This window comes from Passer montanus, unplaced genomic scaffold, assembly GCF_014805655.1.
Source record: "Passer montanus isolate IOZ18808 unplaced genomic scaffold, ASM1480565v1 scaffold23, whole genome shotgun sequence".
Lineage (NCBI taxonomy): Eukaryota > Metazoa > Chordata > Aves > Passeriformes > Passeridae > Passer > Passer montanus.
Window position 1 is genome coordinate 12,154,408 of NW_024366926.1, and position 15,633 is coordinate 12,170,040.

Here is a 15,633-nt window from a genome sequence, read left to right on the forward strand (position 1 = left end):
CTCGGACTGGGACACCTCCAGATCTCCCCACCGGAACCAGAGCCCAGCGGGAAGGGGAACAGGAGCGTGCCAGCCGGGGGAGCCATTCCGGAACCTCCAAATCCTGCGGAACCGGCTGCGAGGAAGCGGAAAGGGTGGAGCGAGGCCGGGCGGCGGCGGCGGCCATGGCCACGGCGGGGGCATCGCAGGGAGGCGAGCCGGGATGCGAGCCGGGATGCGAGCCGGGATGCGAGCACTACCGGCGGGGCTGCCGGCTGCGGGTGGGTGAGCGGCTGCCGTGCCGTGCCGGGCCGTGCCGTGCCGTGCCGGGCCGTGCCGTGCCGTGCCGGCGGCCGCTCCATGCCGTGCCCTTCCGTTCGCAGGCGCCGTGCTGCGGGAAGCTGTACCCGTGCCGGCTGTGCCACGACGGCGCCGAGGAGCACCAGCTGGACCGGTTCCGGGTGTCCGAGGTGCAGTGCGTCCGCTGCCTGCTCCTGCAGAAGGTGCGGCTCGGAATGCGGGCAGCGCTGGGCCATGCGGTGCCGCCTCCCCGCTCCCTGTCGGGGTTGTGGCCTCCCTCCGCTCAGGGAGGAGGTGGTAGGAAAAATTCTTGACGCAGAGGGTGGTGAGGCAGTGGCACAGGCTCCCTGGGGAAGGGGTCACAGCCCCGATCCTGGCAGAGAGCAAGAGGCGTTTGGGCAGGGCTATCACACACCTGGCGGGATGCTCGGAGCTCTCCTGTGCCAGGCAAAGCCTTGGACGTGGTGAACATCCTGGGTCCCTTCCCAGCTCTGTATGTCCTGTGGTCACAGGGCGCAGGGCTGTGCCCAGGAAGCTCTGGAATATCTCCAGTAAGGGAGACTGCACAGCCTCTCAGCTCCAGGCCGCAGGGAGGAAGCTCTTCCTCCTGTTCAGTGGAACTGGCCGTGCATCAGCTTGTGCCCATTGCCTCTTGGCCTGTTTCTGGGCACCGCGGAGCAGAGGCTGATCCCATCCTCTTGGTGCCTTGAACATGCCCGCAGACACGGGTTAGATCCCCTCAGCCATCCCTTATCGGGGCTGAGCAGCCCCAGTTCCCTCACTCAGCCTGCCGATCACTTCTCAGCTCTCAGCCGTGCTCCAGGAGCTCCAGGCCCCTCTTGGAGCCCGGAGGCGGGCGCAGCACTCAGGCTCTTCCTGTCCCCTCAGGCCCAGCAGCGCTGCGAGGGCTGTGGCAGCCTCTTTGGGGAGTACTACTGTGACATCTGCCACCTGTTTGACCGTGACAAGAAGCAGTACCACTGCCAGGAGTGCGGCATCTGCAGGTGCGTGCGTGCGGCGGGCCCTGCTCCGCGGGCACCGGCCCGGCCCTGACACCTCTCTCCGCAGGATTGGCCCCAAGGAGGATTTCTTCCACTGCTCCAAGTGTAACTTGTGCCTCAGCCTGAGTCTCCAAGGAAAGCACAAGGTGAGGATGCGCTGCTTGCCTCTGTATCTTAAAAAGTAACGCCTTGAAGGTGAACTGGATGTGCCTCAGCCCCATGCTGAGGCCACAGGAACTGGCAGAGCAGTGAGTTCTCCTCTAAATTCACCTAACAGCATCACAAGTGCCACTGATTGAAGACATAAGAAATTTTACCTATTGGAGCTTTACAATATAGAAAAACACAGAAAACTACACAGCAGAATAACATTTTCTTCTTTTTTTCCATTTTCAAAGTGTATTGAAAATGTCTCCAGGCAGGACTGTCCAATATGTTTGGAGGTGAGCAGCTTCTTTTCATCTCCTGGATAACTGTGTGGCCCTACTTTTGACTCTGTGTGTATTAATTTTCTTCTCTTTTCTCTTGTGTTTGCCTCCAAACAGGATATTCACACATCTCGTGTTGGAGCCCATGTTCTGCCGTGTGGTCACCTTCTTCACAGGTAAAGCAGACGCCTGAGCAAGGGAAGCACCTGCTGCATTGTGTTGGGTGTTTATTCAGCAGCATTTAGTCTGTGTCAGCTGCTTACAGCTGCTTTCTGAGGGACCTGCATTGTGGGGACAGTCTGTTTCTCCAGGAAGTATTTTCTTTAGGGGGGTTGTCGTCCTTCTCAGTCGGCTTTGACAGTGTGAAGCTCTCCTGTCACTTGGCCTAGGGATGTTTTTAATTTCTGCCTTGGGCGTACCCGTGTTGCTTATTCCCTTTGTGCAGGTGTGTTCCTGTCAGTAATTCAGTGTTTCTTACTGACCTGTGTTTCCTTTCCAGGACATGTTACGACGAAATGCTGAAGGAGTGAGTATTTCCAAACATCTTTCAGTATTACCCTAGTCCAAACATACTGTTTCGAGAGGTAAAAATCACAATACCAATTCTGCACCAACTGACTTAAAGACAGCTCCTAAAGGGATGAAGGGGTGACTTAAAGGGAAAAAGTGCATTTAATTTTGATTCTGTTTGCTGGAACTTGCTGCTTCGTGCTCTTTGTTTGCCTGGTACAGTGTGAAACTTGTCCCTACCAACGGACTTGTTTCATGGCCTGCCTTCATCTTCTGATTGAGACGTGTCCCCCTCTTTGTGCCAGAGGCTACAGGTGTCCTCTGTGCATGCACTCGGCGTTGGACATGACCAGGTACTGGCGCCAGCTGGACACCGAAGTGGCGCAGACTCCCATGCCCAGCGAGTACCAGAACATGATGGTGGAGGTAAGAGGGCAGCCTCGCCGCCTTGCCTGGCTGCCATGCAGCTGTGCCTCGGCCTTGCTGGCAGTAGAGGGCACTAGGGACTCGTGCTGGGTCAGGAGCCAGACCCAGGGGTGGGGAATGCTGAGGAGCAGTCACGCGTAGGGTGTCCATCCTTCCTGTTTGTGTACACCCACCGCTGGGGCTGCAGCCTCTCCCTCCCTGTGTGCTGCAGATCCTCTGCAACGACTGCAATGCCCGCTCCACGGTGCAGTTCCACCTGCTGGGCATGAAGTGCCAGAGCTGTGCGTCCTACAACACGGCGCAGGACGGGCGGTGCCGGCTGTCCTTGGAGGAGCAGTGACCGCGGCACGCGCGGCGCCGGGCCCTGCGAGAGACTCGTGTGAGCAGAGCAGCTCTTGTGCCAGTAGAAACTCCAGTATTCCGAGTCCAAGGAGCCCCTGACTGCGGCAGGGAGGAGGCAGGTGAGAGGAGCAGCACCAGGAGATGTGGCGAGCGGCCGACACAGCGGCAGGAGGAGTTTTGGGGCAGCCGAAGGGGAAGGAGGTGGAGGTGCAGCTCTGGGGGAAAACGGGTGGCTTTGAGAGGCCTTTGGGGCTGGGGCTGGTATCCACAGGGCTCTGTGTGAGGATGTGTGTGCCCCCTGGGAATGATGTGTGCCCACAGGGACAGCGGGCAGGGGTGGCACCCTCAGCCCCCTTCACGCGTTGTGACCTGTGTGTACAGAATTCCCTTGAAACAAGGGAACTGCCCTGCCTGCTGGCATGGGCAGCTGGAAGATCCAGGTGCAAAGCCCCCCTTTTTCCCCTGGATGCCCACCCTGACCTGCTGCTGTCGCTTTTTCCCCTGTTTCTGCCTCATTTTCCACTGTCCACTGGCAGAGGCCGAGGTAGTGAGGGTTTGGGACTCGTCCATAGCTGGATTTTGCTGGTTAGGCACCCAAAGTGAAGCACATCCTTCACATCAGGCTGAGCCTGGGATGTTCACAGAAATAAAGCAGTCCAGGGTCCAATTTTCTGTGATTTTGGTGTTTGTTCATGGTAGAACTTCAGTGGGGAGGTGAACCACTGCCTTTTGAAAGGAGCAAAAACCCCAACTCCTCCCCAGCTCTTTCATGTAACATCCTGCCTGAGGTGTTTTGCAGTCTTAAATATTGCAGGAAGTCCTTGATTTCTGTGAATTTCACATACAGATACTTTACAGTAATAAGGTGTAAAAAAGGATCAGTTCCAAGATCTTCAGGTTATGATTACTCATTTTTAACTTGTTCTGTTCTAAAATAAGCTTTTCTTAATCCAACAGTGCCCGTTTTTTGTAGGGAATATTTCGGATTTGGATGGTGGCTACAGTAGCTTGCCTTGACTGGGGTATCTTTTTCTGGAGCACTTTTCTCATTGCTATAAATAAATGTAAAATAAGGTCTCTATTAAAATAAACGACACTATGCGTGATGTGCTCTTCTTTCACACACGTACTCCCTGGAAATTCCCAGCTGAGTTTAAACCATGATTCAGTGCTGAAAAATGGTTGGATGTGGGGAGGTGTGAGGCCCGAGACACTGTTAGGAAAATAAGTGCTTTATTTTTTACGAGCTCCTGTGTTTTCATATTTCTGTTCTGTGGTACAAGCAAGACTCCCTGCTGCTTTGGTTGGCACCTGGTGACTCCACCTCCTTCCCTGGATGGAGACCTGCTCCCAGGTAAGCCTGGAAGTGCCAGTGGAGCTCCCACCAGCCTGCAGGAGTTCTCATCCCAGAAAACTCTGGCCAAATAGCTTGTGGACTGGTCAAGTCCACAACTGAGCAGGTTCACTGTTAAATGGAAAGCTAATTTTATTCCAATTGCTAGTTGGAAATATTCTTCTTTGGGTTCCAGCCACAAGAGGAGGCTGAAAGAAAATTCTTAGTTGGGCTGAGCTTTGGTGTTGGGAAGGAAAATTACTGGTGGTACAGGATCCAGGTGGTTTTGACCTTTTGCTCTCCTGTTTTTGGTGTTTGGCTCTGGAAAGTGCACGAGGGAATAGGAATGCTGAACCGCTGTTTGGTGTGTTTATCTTGGCACCAAGCCCTTAACTCCCTTTGCCAGGGAATAAATGGCAGGGCAGGAAAAGGAATGGCATTTTCAGGGGATAAAGGGCAATGGAGGGGGGATCCAGACAGGAGAGGAGCTGCTTTCTGGGGTGGGAGGTGCTGTATGGAGTTTTGCTGCCCTGTCCATGGAGGTGCAGGCGAGGGGAGCGGGGAGGATGCTGGCATCAGACACTGAGATGATCCAGGCATGGATCAGCCTTGGGCTGTTGGAGCTGTAGGGAAGCTCCCTCGCTCCCTGGCACCCAGAATCCTGCCTTGCTCACCCCTCCAGGCCAGAATCAGGAGCAGATGGTGCTTTGTGGGAAAAAAAGTGGAGTTCCAGCAGGCGGGGGGGCCGCACACGAGGTCACGGAGCTATAAATACAGGCAGAGCTCTGCAGAACACGAGAGAGGGATCAGGGGGGCAGCAAGAGGAACAGTGCAGGGCTGGAGGGACCCCCAGTTTCGGGCTGGTTTGGTGCTCTGGTGTGGTTTTTCCTTGCTCCAATGGCGTTGTTCGGGAAGGAAGTGGGGGTGTTCTGTGTCAAACCTCCGGTTCAGCCGCCCCCTCCTGGGGCTGTCTCGCCCCTGCCTGGCTGCAGGGAAACCATCTGTTTTTAAATTTCCAGCTGGAAGCGAGGGAGAGGCTCCTGGTGTTGTGCTGTTTGTGCCTCAGAGGGGCAGCCAGGCATCTGCCTCTGCAGAGCTCAGCCCAGGGCTGTGCTGGGACCTCCGTGCTGGAAACGGGGTGGTTTCCTTGGATTTGCTCCTTCGTGGTCCCGGCTGGAGTTGGCTTCTGGCACCTGTGCCAAAGGCTGCAACCAGCAGCTACTCACTGCAGTAGCTCCGTGCTTGGAAAGGTGGATGGTGATGGGAATATTCACCAAACAAGAGCATCACTGGGGAGGCCAGAGGGAGTCTGGAAGCCGGGATAAAGCTTCCAGCCGGCGGATCTGTGGTTCCACACGCACGGAGCTATGCCAGCTATTTCTCTTTCTGTATAAATAAAATATCTCTGAGATGAAACGGAGCCAAAGGGGGGGCGGGGGGAGGGAGGCGAGGGAGTTGGGAGGAGGTGGAATTGAGCCAGAGTCGTGGGAGCCTTTGGGAAAAATGGGAATTGGCTGGTTTTGCAAATGAAACGAGTTGGTAGCAGGGTTAACCCCGCTGGTTTTTAAAAGAGAAGGAAAAGGGGTATTTTTTTTTAGGGCACGTCCTGGTTGCTTTTCCCCCTTTTCCCTGCTGTACTGGTGTGGGACAGCAACCCTACAATAAGCCAGGGGGTCTGAGATGGGAATGTGAGAGGGGTGTTTGAAGGCATTGCCTGGAACACAGGCATCCTCCCTCTGAGGGCATTGTCCCCAGAATGAAGTGCCTTTTCCACTTGCCAAACACATCTGGTGTTCCCTAGGCTGCCCCGTGCTGCCAAACAATCCTGCAGGTGGAAACCCATCGTCTGTGTCCATACCATCCATGGCCCTGGAGATGGTGTCTGGTCCCAGAGAGGTGAGGAATCTGTTTTCACCCCAGGGTGTCCCCAAAAATATGTACAGCTTCTTCCTTGCGTTGTAGGGCAAGAGAGAGTAGTTCATTTTGAGGATCCAGGCACAGGGTTGAGCAGGAAAACTGAGGCCCCATTTCTGTCCTCCTTCATGAAAAAGGAATTTATTCCCTTGGGGGTTATATACTTTTAATTGATGGTGATGGCTTTTCCTCTCCCTTTATTCCCTCAGTTTGGCAGCAGCAGCACAACATCCAGTTTATTTTCAGAGAAGAAGGGTGGTGGTTTTTTAACTCTGTGGCTTTTCTTAGCCAAGGTAGCCTAATTTGCTGCTTCTCAGGTGCCAAAAAGGTGGAAAGGAATTTTGCTCATCCTAAGCATCTTCAGGGCCTGTGCTTTCCTGTGTATGCTCCCAGCCCCAACAGTTTTCCAGGCTGGCTGTGGCTGCGAGGTGCAACAACCATCCACAGGTTTATTTACCTGTTTTCACCAAGGACTGAGGGCTTTGCTTTCCGCTGCCAGGGAATTTAGCCAGAGGGAGAAGCAGCTGAGCATCCCCTTCCCAAACCAGCTCTGCCATCAGCCACCCCCAGCCTTCCCACACTGAAAGCTGAACACAAATTGGGGATGAAAAGAACACTCCGCTGTATTTTAGCAGCCAAGTTTTTTTGAGGAATGGAAACAAAGCTGTGGAGCAAGCAGCCACGTGTGTGAAATGGATGGTCAGTGCATCTTCCTGTGGACTCCTGGGCTGCTTTTTGGGACCAAAACCCCCACAATTAAATGGAAAAAATTAAATTAGGAACTTGTGCATGGAAGCACCTGCAGGAAAAGAAAGGGAGCAGTGACTGAGCAGCCCCGTAGCTGTTCATGGTTCCTGAGGAGACAAGGCAAAGGATTTCGTAGCAGGGCAACACAGGGAAGTGATTTCAGGGAAAGGGATATGTGAAAGCACAGGAGACCCCGGCACACTGCTGGCTCTGGCTCAGCAGCCCCCCACTCCCCCCCAAATCTCAGAGCAGCAGCATTTCAGAGGATGCCACAGCCCTGGCTGAACCTCCATCCTCTCCCTTGCCCTCCCCAGCCTTTCCCCCTGGGGAATTTGGCTTCCCTTGTCTACAACAAGTGGCTGACCTGCCCCAGGACCTGGTTTCCTGCTCAAAGGCCAAAATTCAAGTTTATTGTCAGCGCTGCCCTCCAGTTCCTGCCATCCACCAGACCCGTGGGAATCCTGCCTGAGGCAGGGGCTCCGTGCCCGGCATCTCCTCGACAGCGGATGCTCTGCTGCAGAAGCGCTTATAAATTAAGGGTTTTTGGGGTTTTTGGCTCCATCCCTGCTAGGAATCATCGTAGAGAGGGTTGTTGTAGTTGCCCCAGGAGCCGTAGTCGTGGTCGTCCAAAAGCCTTCCGTAGGAGGAGTGCCTGCCAGGGAGAGCAAACCTGAGGTCACTTTGAGGATTTATTACTTCCCTGGCCATGGGATGAAGAAATATTAACACAAGGGCTCCCTAGGTCAAGCTTTGGGGTATTTTAAGAGGAAGGACCAGGAGAAGTGAAGCCCAGATTGAATTTTGCCCCCGTTGAATGAGCCTGGACACAGGGAATTAAAAGCAGCCCTTGGCCCATCTCGGCTGTCAGCAAAGGCTCATTAGGGATGCTCAGCCCTGGGCTCTGCTGCTGTTTATTGTCCCAGTGACAGCGAGACCCACAGCAGCAGCTTTCCCAAGGGATAACTACTGGGTATGACTATGCTGAGCAGCATCCCTGGCATTTGAGCAGGGCTGTTGCAAAACGAGGGATGCGAGCTCTGCTTTCCAGTACAGGAGGGGTGAGAAACGCAGCCCTGCTGGCACCAGAGGCTGCACATTGCCCTGCCACGCCTGGGGACGGCGTCTTCCCGGCACCTGGCATCATCCTGGCGCCGCTGAGAGGGGCTGCAGGGAGGGGGGCCGCCCCAAAAGCGGCCTTACCTGATCTTGAGGTAGGCGGCTGCCCCGAACACCAGCACCACCACCACGATGACCGTCACGGTTATGGCCACGATGCTCCCTGGGCACCAAACACACCAGAAAGGGGCAGGGTCAGGGCTCGGCCCCCGGAGCCCCAGCTCCCTGGCACACATCCCCCAGCCCAGCCGCTCCCGGCTCACCCACACCAGCCGTCTCTGACGGGGGGAGTGTTCCCTCGCTGCTTCCCAAAGGGGACGCCCCTCTATCTCGGCAAGGATCCCCTTCCCATAAAAGCAGAGCAGGTATTTGTAGGATGAGGCACAGCTTGGGCACTGTGCACTCGCTCTCTGGTGCTGCTCCCAGCACCAGGCAGCGTTCAGGGCTGAGCCAGGGCTAGGAAATGCTCCAGATCTCCCCTTTTCCAGCCACGGGCAGCACTTCTAAGCTTGCACAAGGGGACAGGGAGAAGCTCGTGTCAGCTTCCTGAGGGAAAATTCACCCTACACCATCCTAACTCGGGCTGCACCCACCATCCAGCCGATTGTTTCCTCTCATCCTCAAGTGTTTCAAGTCAAATTTAGAGCTGAGGATTTCATCCCCATCTCCAGGCAACCGGGATTTGTTATCCGCCACTCCCGGCTCTGCCGGTGCACCGGGTGGCAGGGGCTCCTGCAGGAATTCTGCAGTGGCGCTCTCAGGAAGCTGAGCAGCTCTCCCCTTGCCCGTGGGGGCTCTGGCCCCGCCGTGTGAGCAGCCCGGGGCTGGCACGGGCGGGCAGAGGAGCTCACCTGCGCTCAGGGCGCGCGGCACCTCCTCCACGGTCACCCCCGTGCTTTCCTGCGAGGCCGTGGCCTCGGCCTCCGTGGGGCTCGGCACAGTCACTGGGGGGGACGTCGGCTCCACGGCCAGGCTGGATGCCACGGCCGGTGTCCCCAGGGAGGGGACATCCTTGGGCAGCAGCGGCGGCCGGGTGGCGGCCGGGCTGACGAGGCCGGGCGTGGGGGCCAGGCCCGTGCCGGGGGCCCAGGTGGGCTGGCTGCTGTGGCTGCTGGCACGGGAGGAGGGCGGCGATGGCACAGCCGGGGCTGAGGGGCTGGCGGCTGCCCCCTCACCCGTGGTGCTTCCTGCCGGGCTGGCGGCGTGCGCTGTCCGGGGAGCCGGGGCGGGCGACATCCAGGGACCCTCTGCTGTGGGGCTCACGGGGACAGGGCCAGGGGACACTGCTGCCGCCGGGCTGCTGGCGTTGTGGCCGTCCCCCTGCAGGGGCCTGGAGGGTGTCCTGTCTCCGGAGGAGGGCAGCTCGGGCTGGCCTGGAGCCGGCGTGGGGACATCCCTGGGGTCCGGCTTCGCTGGGACACCCCCCCAGAGCAAGGGGGGGCGGATGGGGATGAGGGGTGACTCTGGGGAGCCATGGCCCAGTCCTAGGAGCGAGACAAAGGAACGTTAGTGACAGGGCAGTCCTCGGGGCGAGCTGGGAGAGCGCCGAAGAGCTCGGGAATTAAGCTGGAAATAAGTTTTAAAATGGTGAGAGCCATCTAAAAGAGGGGAAATACAGCTGTGTACCTAGAGGTGAGGTTCCAACCAGACTGGTTGTCCTGGCATAAGTCAGCCCCGGTTTCCCCCCAGTTTGGGATACTCCCATCACCCCCAGCATCAGGGGAAGAAGCTCCCCTCCCTCTCAGAGCAGCCCCTGTGCAGCTGGGAGGGATAACACAAGACGCCTCTTTCTCCTCTCCCCCCATCTCCTTGTGCATTCATTCGTTTGTCTCCATTTCTTAGCATGGAGATGAGTCATTTCTCCCTCTGTCCCCACCAGCTGACTGCTGGGGCTTTCCCCCCCCTTTCTAGGGCTGGGTCCAGCACTGGCCCCCTCAGTGTGGCTGCGATGAGGGAAAAGAGTGTGCCAGCACTGCGTGGCATGGGGAGGCATTTTTATTCCATGTGTTCATTTATTTACACCCCCCAGAGCATCCCAGGCCCAGCCCTGGGCAGAGCAGGAGCTCACCCCAGCTGCAATGAACTCATCAGGAGTGGGGAGGACACAAACATTCCGTGCCTGTCTGCAGAAACAGTGGGATCTGGCACTGGTGAGCAGGGACTCGTTAATTAAAGCAGCCAAAATTGCTTTTCTTGGCCCTGTGGGTATCCATGTGGAAGGACCCCACTTCCCAAGCCAAGGGGTCTTGGAGGTGGCACTGAGGCCGTGGCTGCTCTTCTCTGCTGGGGACAAGCACTGGGAGATGGCTCTGAGCTTCCACCCTGCTCAGCCGAGGACAGGGAGGAGTAGAGGAATGGCAGGCTGGGATCTGGCTACTGCAGGGATCCTTCACCCCACAGGGATCAGAATCCACCTGTGCGGCAGTGTTTTCACTCCTGGACCTCCCAGATTCCTCCAGAGGTGCCAAGTAGGATCCTGCCAGGATCCCAGGAGCTTGTTACCTCTGGAAATGCTGCTGCTCCCGCTCCCTCGGGGTCACAGCAGCTTCCCACCTCCCTGCAAAGCCACCCCAGTGTCCCCAGGTGCTTGGGGTCAGCAGAGCTGCCGTGCTCTGCCTGAACTTGGGAGGCAGAGCAGAGGGGAGCTGGCAGTGCTGCTGGCCGGGATGAGTCAGGAACTTTCTGGTAACATCTGAGGGGCATAAATCCCGAGGCAGGAACAATCTCTGGCTGCTGGCTGAGAGCTCCCAGCCAAGGAGGTCACAAGTCACAGGGACTCTTCCCAGGGCAGCAAGGAAGGCACCAGGCTGAAAACACCTCCAGCACGGGCTGTCAGCTGGACTGAGGGATGCTGGAGGTGTTTTCATAGCTCGGCCCCGAGGAATTTGCTCATCTAATTCACGTAGGGCAGGTGAGCACCCCGCTGGAATCCTGCAGAGGGCGAGGCAGGGGCTGCCAGGATGAGGTGACCGCCCAGGAAAGCAGCAGTGTCACACTCCAGGGCCACACGGGAGCTTTGCTAAGTCCTTTTCCTAGGGTTTTTGTCACCAGAAATACAGTAAACAGCCAGGGAAAGAAGAACCCAAAGGCGTGCCATTCAAATATGCTGCTCTTAGGGGAACGGGATGTTCTTGGGGGATATTCTCAGGGGATATTAGCCCTAATCACGTGCCAGCCTGAGGAATGAGCCAGGTGAACTGTGAATTGTGAATTATGGTGCTCTCCTGGCTCCTGGAAGGCACACAGAGGGGCAGGCCTTGCCCTTGCAGGAGCTGAGTGATGCTCATGCTCCTCTTGGGAAAGAGCTGCTTGACCTGGGCTGGCAGCCTCTCCAGAATGCATTTCCCAGGCACTCCAAAAGCCACTGCAGCAACTCCCGAATTGCTCTGCCAGCTGAAAGGCAGCCTGAAAGCCACCAGAGAACATCTCCAGCCCGAGCGAACGACACGGGGCAGCAAACAAACCTCCCCTGATAAAGGCAGAGGTGGAGCTCTCAGCCAGCGCCACCTCAGAGCTCGTGGCCTCTGGCACGGCCTCAGGAGGCCCAGAGGAGCTGCAGCAGCCCAGCCCCAGCTGCAGCCAGGGATGCTCCCCCAGCAGCCAAGGCCGCAGGGATGATGAGAGTTTCCATAACGTGGCTGTTGTTTGTCCTGCCTGCCCTTGCCCGAGGAATCTCACCGCCTGCTCGGAACAAGAAACGCAGCAGCAGGACAGCAAGGAGAGCTGCTGGGCACACGCTGCTGCTGCCAGCTTGGGTGCCACTTTCCACGCCAGTTTAGCAGCTGGCAAACACCCAAAAAACCCACAAGTGACCAAGACCATACCAAGCATCGCTGCTCTTTACAGCAAGGCTCTGTAGAAACCTGTCTCTAGTCACAAGTGAGCAGAAAAAAAAGAGCTTTTGCTGGTCCTGCATCGTGCTGCTCCTCACCAAGTGCTGGTGACAGAGCAGCCCTGAGTCCCCCGAGCCTGCCCTGGGTTGGAACCAGGTTGAGTGATGCAGAGCAATAAAACAATCTGGATGTAAACATGAGGAGGGATTTCCTGCTCATGACCTCGTTGGCTCAGCTCTGGTTTCTGTGGCTGGGGAGTCCCATAACCTGTGCTGGGTTTTGGTAGCTCCCCTCCCCCTTGCTAATGCTCAGGTATGATTTTCATTGTATTTCTTTGCTGTGAAACCAGCAGCATCTGGCTGTGGATGGCAAAAGCCCTCCTTACAGCATCCAGGGCTGAGCCAAGCTGGTTTTTGCTTTGGGTTCAACGAGTTTTTCCAGCTGTTCAGCCCTGCCCGGCCTCACCTGCCTGTCCCCGTGCAGTTTGGGATGTGGGGATGCTCTCTTCCCGCTGGCTGCAGTGCCCAGGGCTGGTGTGGGGAAGGAGCACAGGGGATGTGGAGGCTGGCCTGGCCCTTCAGCTCGTGGTTTCCTCTCCCTGGGGCACTGCTGTGGATTCCTGCCTCGCTATCCCCAGGTGGGGAGGTGTGGGAGCAGTTCTGCAGGCTCCGAGCCGTGTCCCACTGAGATTTTCCTGCCACCACAGGGGGACAGGATCAGGGGTGACTCCTGGGGCCCCTCTGGCTGCAGCTGTGCAGCCAAGCTCCAGCAGTGCCTGACGTGCTGCTCCTCTCCCTGCTGCTCTGTCCCCCCTGTTTTCAGAGCCTGGCACTCACGCTGTGACACCAGTTCTGAGAGCAGGAGGAAACCCAGGCCAGCAGCACCGACAGGTAAAGGGTAAAAAAAAAGGTAAAGAAGCCATTCCCTGCCCGTGAGAAAGAGCCAGGGCCACCAGACCCAATAAATCTGCAGTTCCTCTGATTTACTGGCAGGCCGAGCTGGCTTCCTGCGTGATTAGTTCTGTTCTGCTGCCTGCTCGTTAAGTGCCTGAGCTCTAATTGCTCTGAAGCTTTCTGTGGCTAGGAGAAACAGCTGCCCAGCAGAAATCCCAGCGTCCATGTGTCCGTCTGCCCCAGCCACGAGGCCTGGCTCGCTCCTGCACGCCCCCAGAGCCCCAGCAATGCTGCTGTGGGCAGGCTCCCCTCGAGGGGGCAGGAGGGAAGCTCCAGCACCCTGCAGGCTCTGCTCTTCCCAGCTGAAAATAGCTTTTTTTTTTTTTTTTTAAAAATTCACATGGCTCCCTGCATGCTGCACACTCCCTCCTTCATTGCCTGGGAGGGGTGTCCAAGTTCTTCCCTGCCCCATGATCCAACCCCAGGCTGCAGCCCAGGAAAAGGTGGTGTTTCCCCTCCCCAGAGCCAAGTGCTGCTCAGTCATTCAGCCCCTGAAGCCCTTGATGAATGAAATTATAGCAGAAAAGAAGGAGAAGAGGAATTTTTAGGTGGTTTTTTTGGCCTCCTGAGAGTGACAAAACCCCTGTCAGCCTGTACCGCCAGAGGTCTCTGATGAGGACCTGGGGTGGAAGGCAGTAGCTGACAGCACCAGCCCTTTCTAAAATGATGTCTTGCTTGTTTAAATAAAAAATAAATTCGGTACTTCAAGTTATATTCTTGAAAGATGCTGGCAGGTGTTGTGCTGTGCTGATTTCCCTGGGGAAGGGGAATTGAGGGGTCCCAGGGGATGCTCCCTGCTGTCTCCTGGGGCTGGGAGCTGCAGGTGGACCTGCCTGCTTGGGACGCCTCACAATATTATTTTTCCCAGGCACATGTCTTGGATACGGCTCTGGAGCCAGCCAGCAGTTTTGCAAGAAGCAGCTCTGCCCAGGTGACAACTCCCCAGCTCCACAATTTTCCTGGCTGGCTGCTAATTAGTGCTTCCAGGTGCAGCTTCCAACACGATCCCAGCCCCTCCCCGGGGAGAAGCAGCTGGGTTTGGCAGAGGAATTTGGGAGCATCCCCTGGTATTAGAGGCTGATTGCTGGTTTGGGCTGGCAGAGGGGGTGATTACCCAGCCCCCCTGCCCTTCAGCTCGTGGGGGAGCAGAGTGCTCAAGGGTTTGCCTCCTCAAAGGCAGAATAAATCAGCCCACGAGGCTCCGAGAGCCCAAAAAGCAGCTCTTCCAGCCCAGAGCCTGCACGAAGAAGCTCTCAAAACCTTAAAGGCTTTAAATCTCCTCCTAAAAGGTACTTCAAAATGTCTCAGCTGGGGCACAGGGGGAATTGCAGAAGGGGAGAGCGGGCCTGGGGCTGGGCACAGGTCAGGAAAGCAAAACAGGTTTCAATTTACATCCAGAGTGAGGAGTCATAGCAGGATAAAAACTTCCTTGTGCGAGACGCTGCTGCTTCATTACGCGGCCAGGCAAAGCCCAGGCTTATTTTACTCCTGGCCAGTGACGTCCTCGCTGTCATTTAGCCCTGAAGAATGAGCTCGAAGCAAATTTAAATCCTGCTTGATGTTTCCTCCCAAGTGAGAGATATTTATGTAAACACGCTTCTTCTTCTTTTTTTTTAATTTTTTTCTTTTTTTTCCTTCTTTAAATAAATTATTTCAGTGGGGGCAGAAATGTTGCAGAAAGGATCTGAAAGATGCTCCAGGGCCGTTTGGGAGCAGCCTGAGGGACGTGGGACCAGGGTCCAGGGAAATCTTTTCTGTTCCTGCTGCCAAGCCTGGCTGGCGTTGGTGCTGTGGAGAGGGATGGTCGTGGGAACAGCTTTGGGCTTGGCCCGGGCGCTGGGAAAAACCCGCCTCCCGACCCCGAGGCTGAGTGCCGGCACAGACCGCCTGCTTCGGGGGCACGTTTGGGCCGGGGAGGGAGGAGAACGAGCATCCCCAGCACCCCAGCGCTCACCCCCATCCCTCCCGCTCAGGCGCCCGCCGGCAGATCCCCCGTTTCACACGGAGAATTATTCAGAATTATTCACGCGGCTCTCCCCGGTCCAGGAAGAAGGCGGGCTCCGGGGCGATGGCTGGGGGTCCCGCGGGTGTGACCTGTCCCCCTGCGGCCCCGGGAGCTGTGACAGCGACAGCCCGGTTATGCAAGCGTGCTTTCCACGCTCCCGAGCAGGCAGCTCCTCTGCTTGCTGCAAGCCCAGCCTGGCGGGCGGAGGGGTGACCTGCGCTCGCTGTCGCATCACCGGGGACAGAACTGTCCCCGCCGAGCGTCTGGGAGGGGGAAGATGTTCCACGGGGCGTTTCTGTGGGATGGGGAGGCCGGTGACGCCGGGGGGAGATGCGGGGGGCTGGGGGGGTGCGAGCCGCGGCTCCAGGCCGGGGGGAGCCCTAAAAGCTCCCCGGGAGCGGTGCCGGCGGGGAAGGGGCTGCGGGGCTGCTCCCACCGCTGCTCCCACCGAGTCTCCCCGCTCCCGGCAGCCGGGGGCTCTGCCGGGGACGAGGAGAAGCCGCGTGGGACACCTCCTGTCATTGGGGGTGACCCCTCCGGGGGGGCGAGCGGGACCCGCGGCGGGGCCGAGCCCCTCTCCGGGAGGCACCGGGGCTGTCCCCGGCCATCGCTCCCCGCCGTGCCCCCCTGCCCTGGGCGCTTACCTGCCGGGAGGAGGAGGAGGGCGAGGAAGAGCAGGCGGCGGCAGCAGCAGCCCATGGTGCCGGCGGCGCTGGCGGCCGCGGCGGGAGGGACGAGAGCCCGGC

At 57.4% G+C, this 15,633-nt stretch overlaps 2 protein-coding genes across 6 annotated transcripts; one reads left to right on the forward strand and one right to left on the reverse strand.

Annotated features, from left to right (window-relative positions):
* Window positions 1-107: 107 nt before the first annotated feature.
* Window positions 108-7,251, forward strand: RCHY1 (ring finger and CHY zinc finger domain containing 1). Of its 5 annotated transcripts, XR_005627573.1 has the most exons (11): window positions 108-260; window positions 363-482; window positions 1,168-1,283; window positions 1,348-1,426; window positions 1,679-1,723; window positions 1,826-1,884; window positions 2,208-2,234; window positions 2,524-2,644; window positions 2,856-3,105; window positions 4,274-4,340; window positions 5,339-7,251. XR_005627573.1 is itself a non-coding variant. In XM_039710346.1 (9 exons), exons 1-9 carry the CDS (start codon window positions 165-167, stop codon window positions 2,982-2,984), a joined length of 792 nt encoding a protein of 263 aa, XP_039566280.1. In that variant the 5' UTR covers window positions 108-164; the 3' UTR covers window positions 2,985-4,085. The 5 variants fall into 5 exon arrangements, 1 of the variants encoding a protein (XP_039566280.1); XR_005627570.1 differs by having other exon boundaries at window positions 4,270-7,251; XR_005627571.1 differs by having other exon boundaries at window positions 4,274-7,251.
* Window positions 7,252-7,368: 117 nt separating this feature from the next.
* On the reverse strand, window positions 7,369-15,627 carry PARM1 (prostate androgen-regulated mucin-like protein 1). Its single transcript, XM_039710345.1, has 4 exons — window positions 15,532-15,627; window positions 8,948-9,580; window positions 8,181-8,259; window positions 7,369-7,632 (listed from the first exon to the last, which is right to left on the reverse strand). Exons 1-4 carry the CDS (start codon window positions 15,584-15,586, stop codon window positions 7,548-7,550), a joined length of 852 nt encoding a protein of 283 aa, XP_039566279.1. The 5' UTR covers window positions 15,587-15,627; the 3' UTR covers window positions 7,369-7,547.
* Window positions 15,628-15,633: the final 6 nt, after the last annotated feature.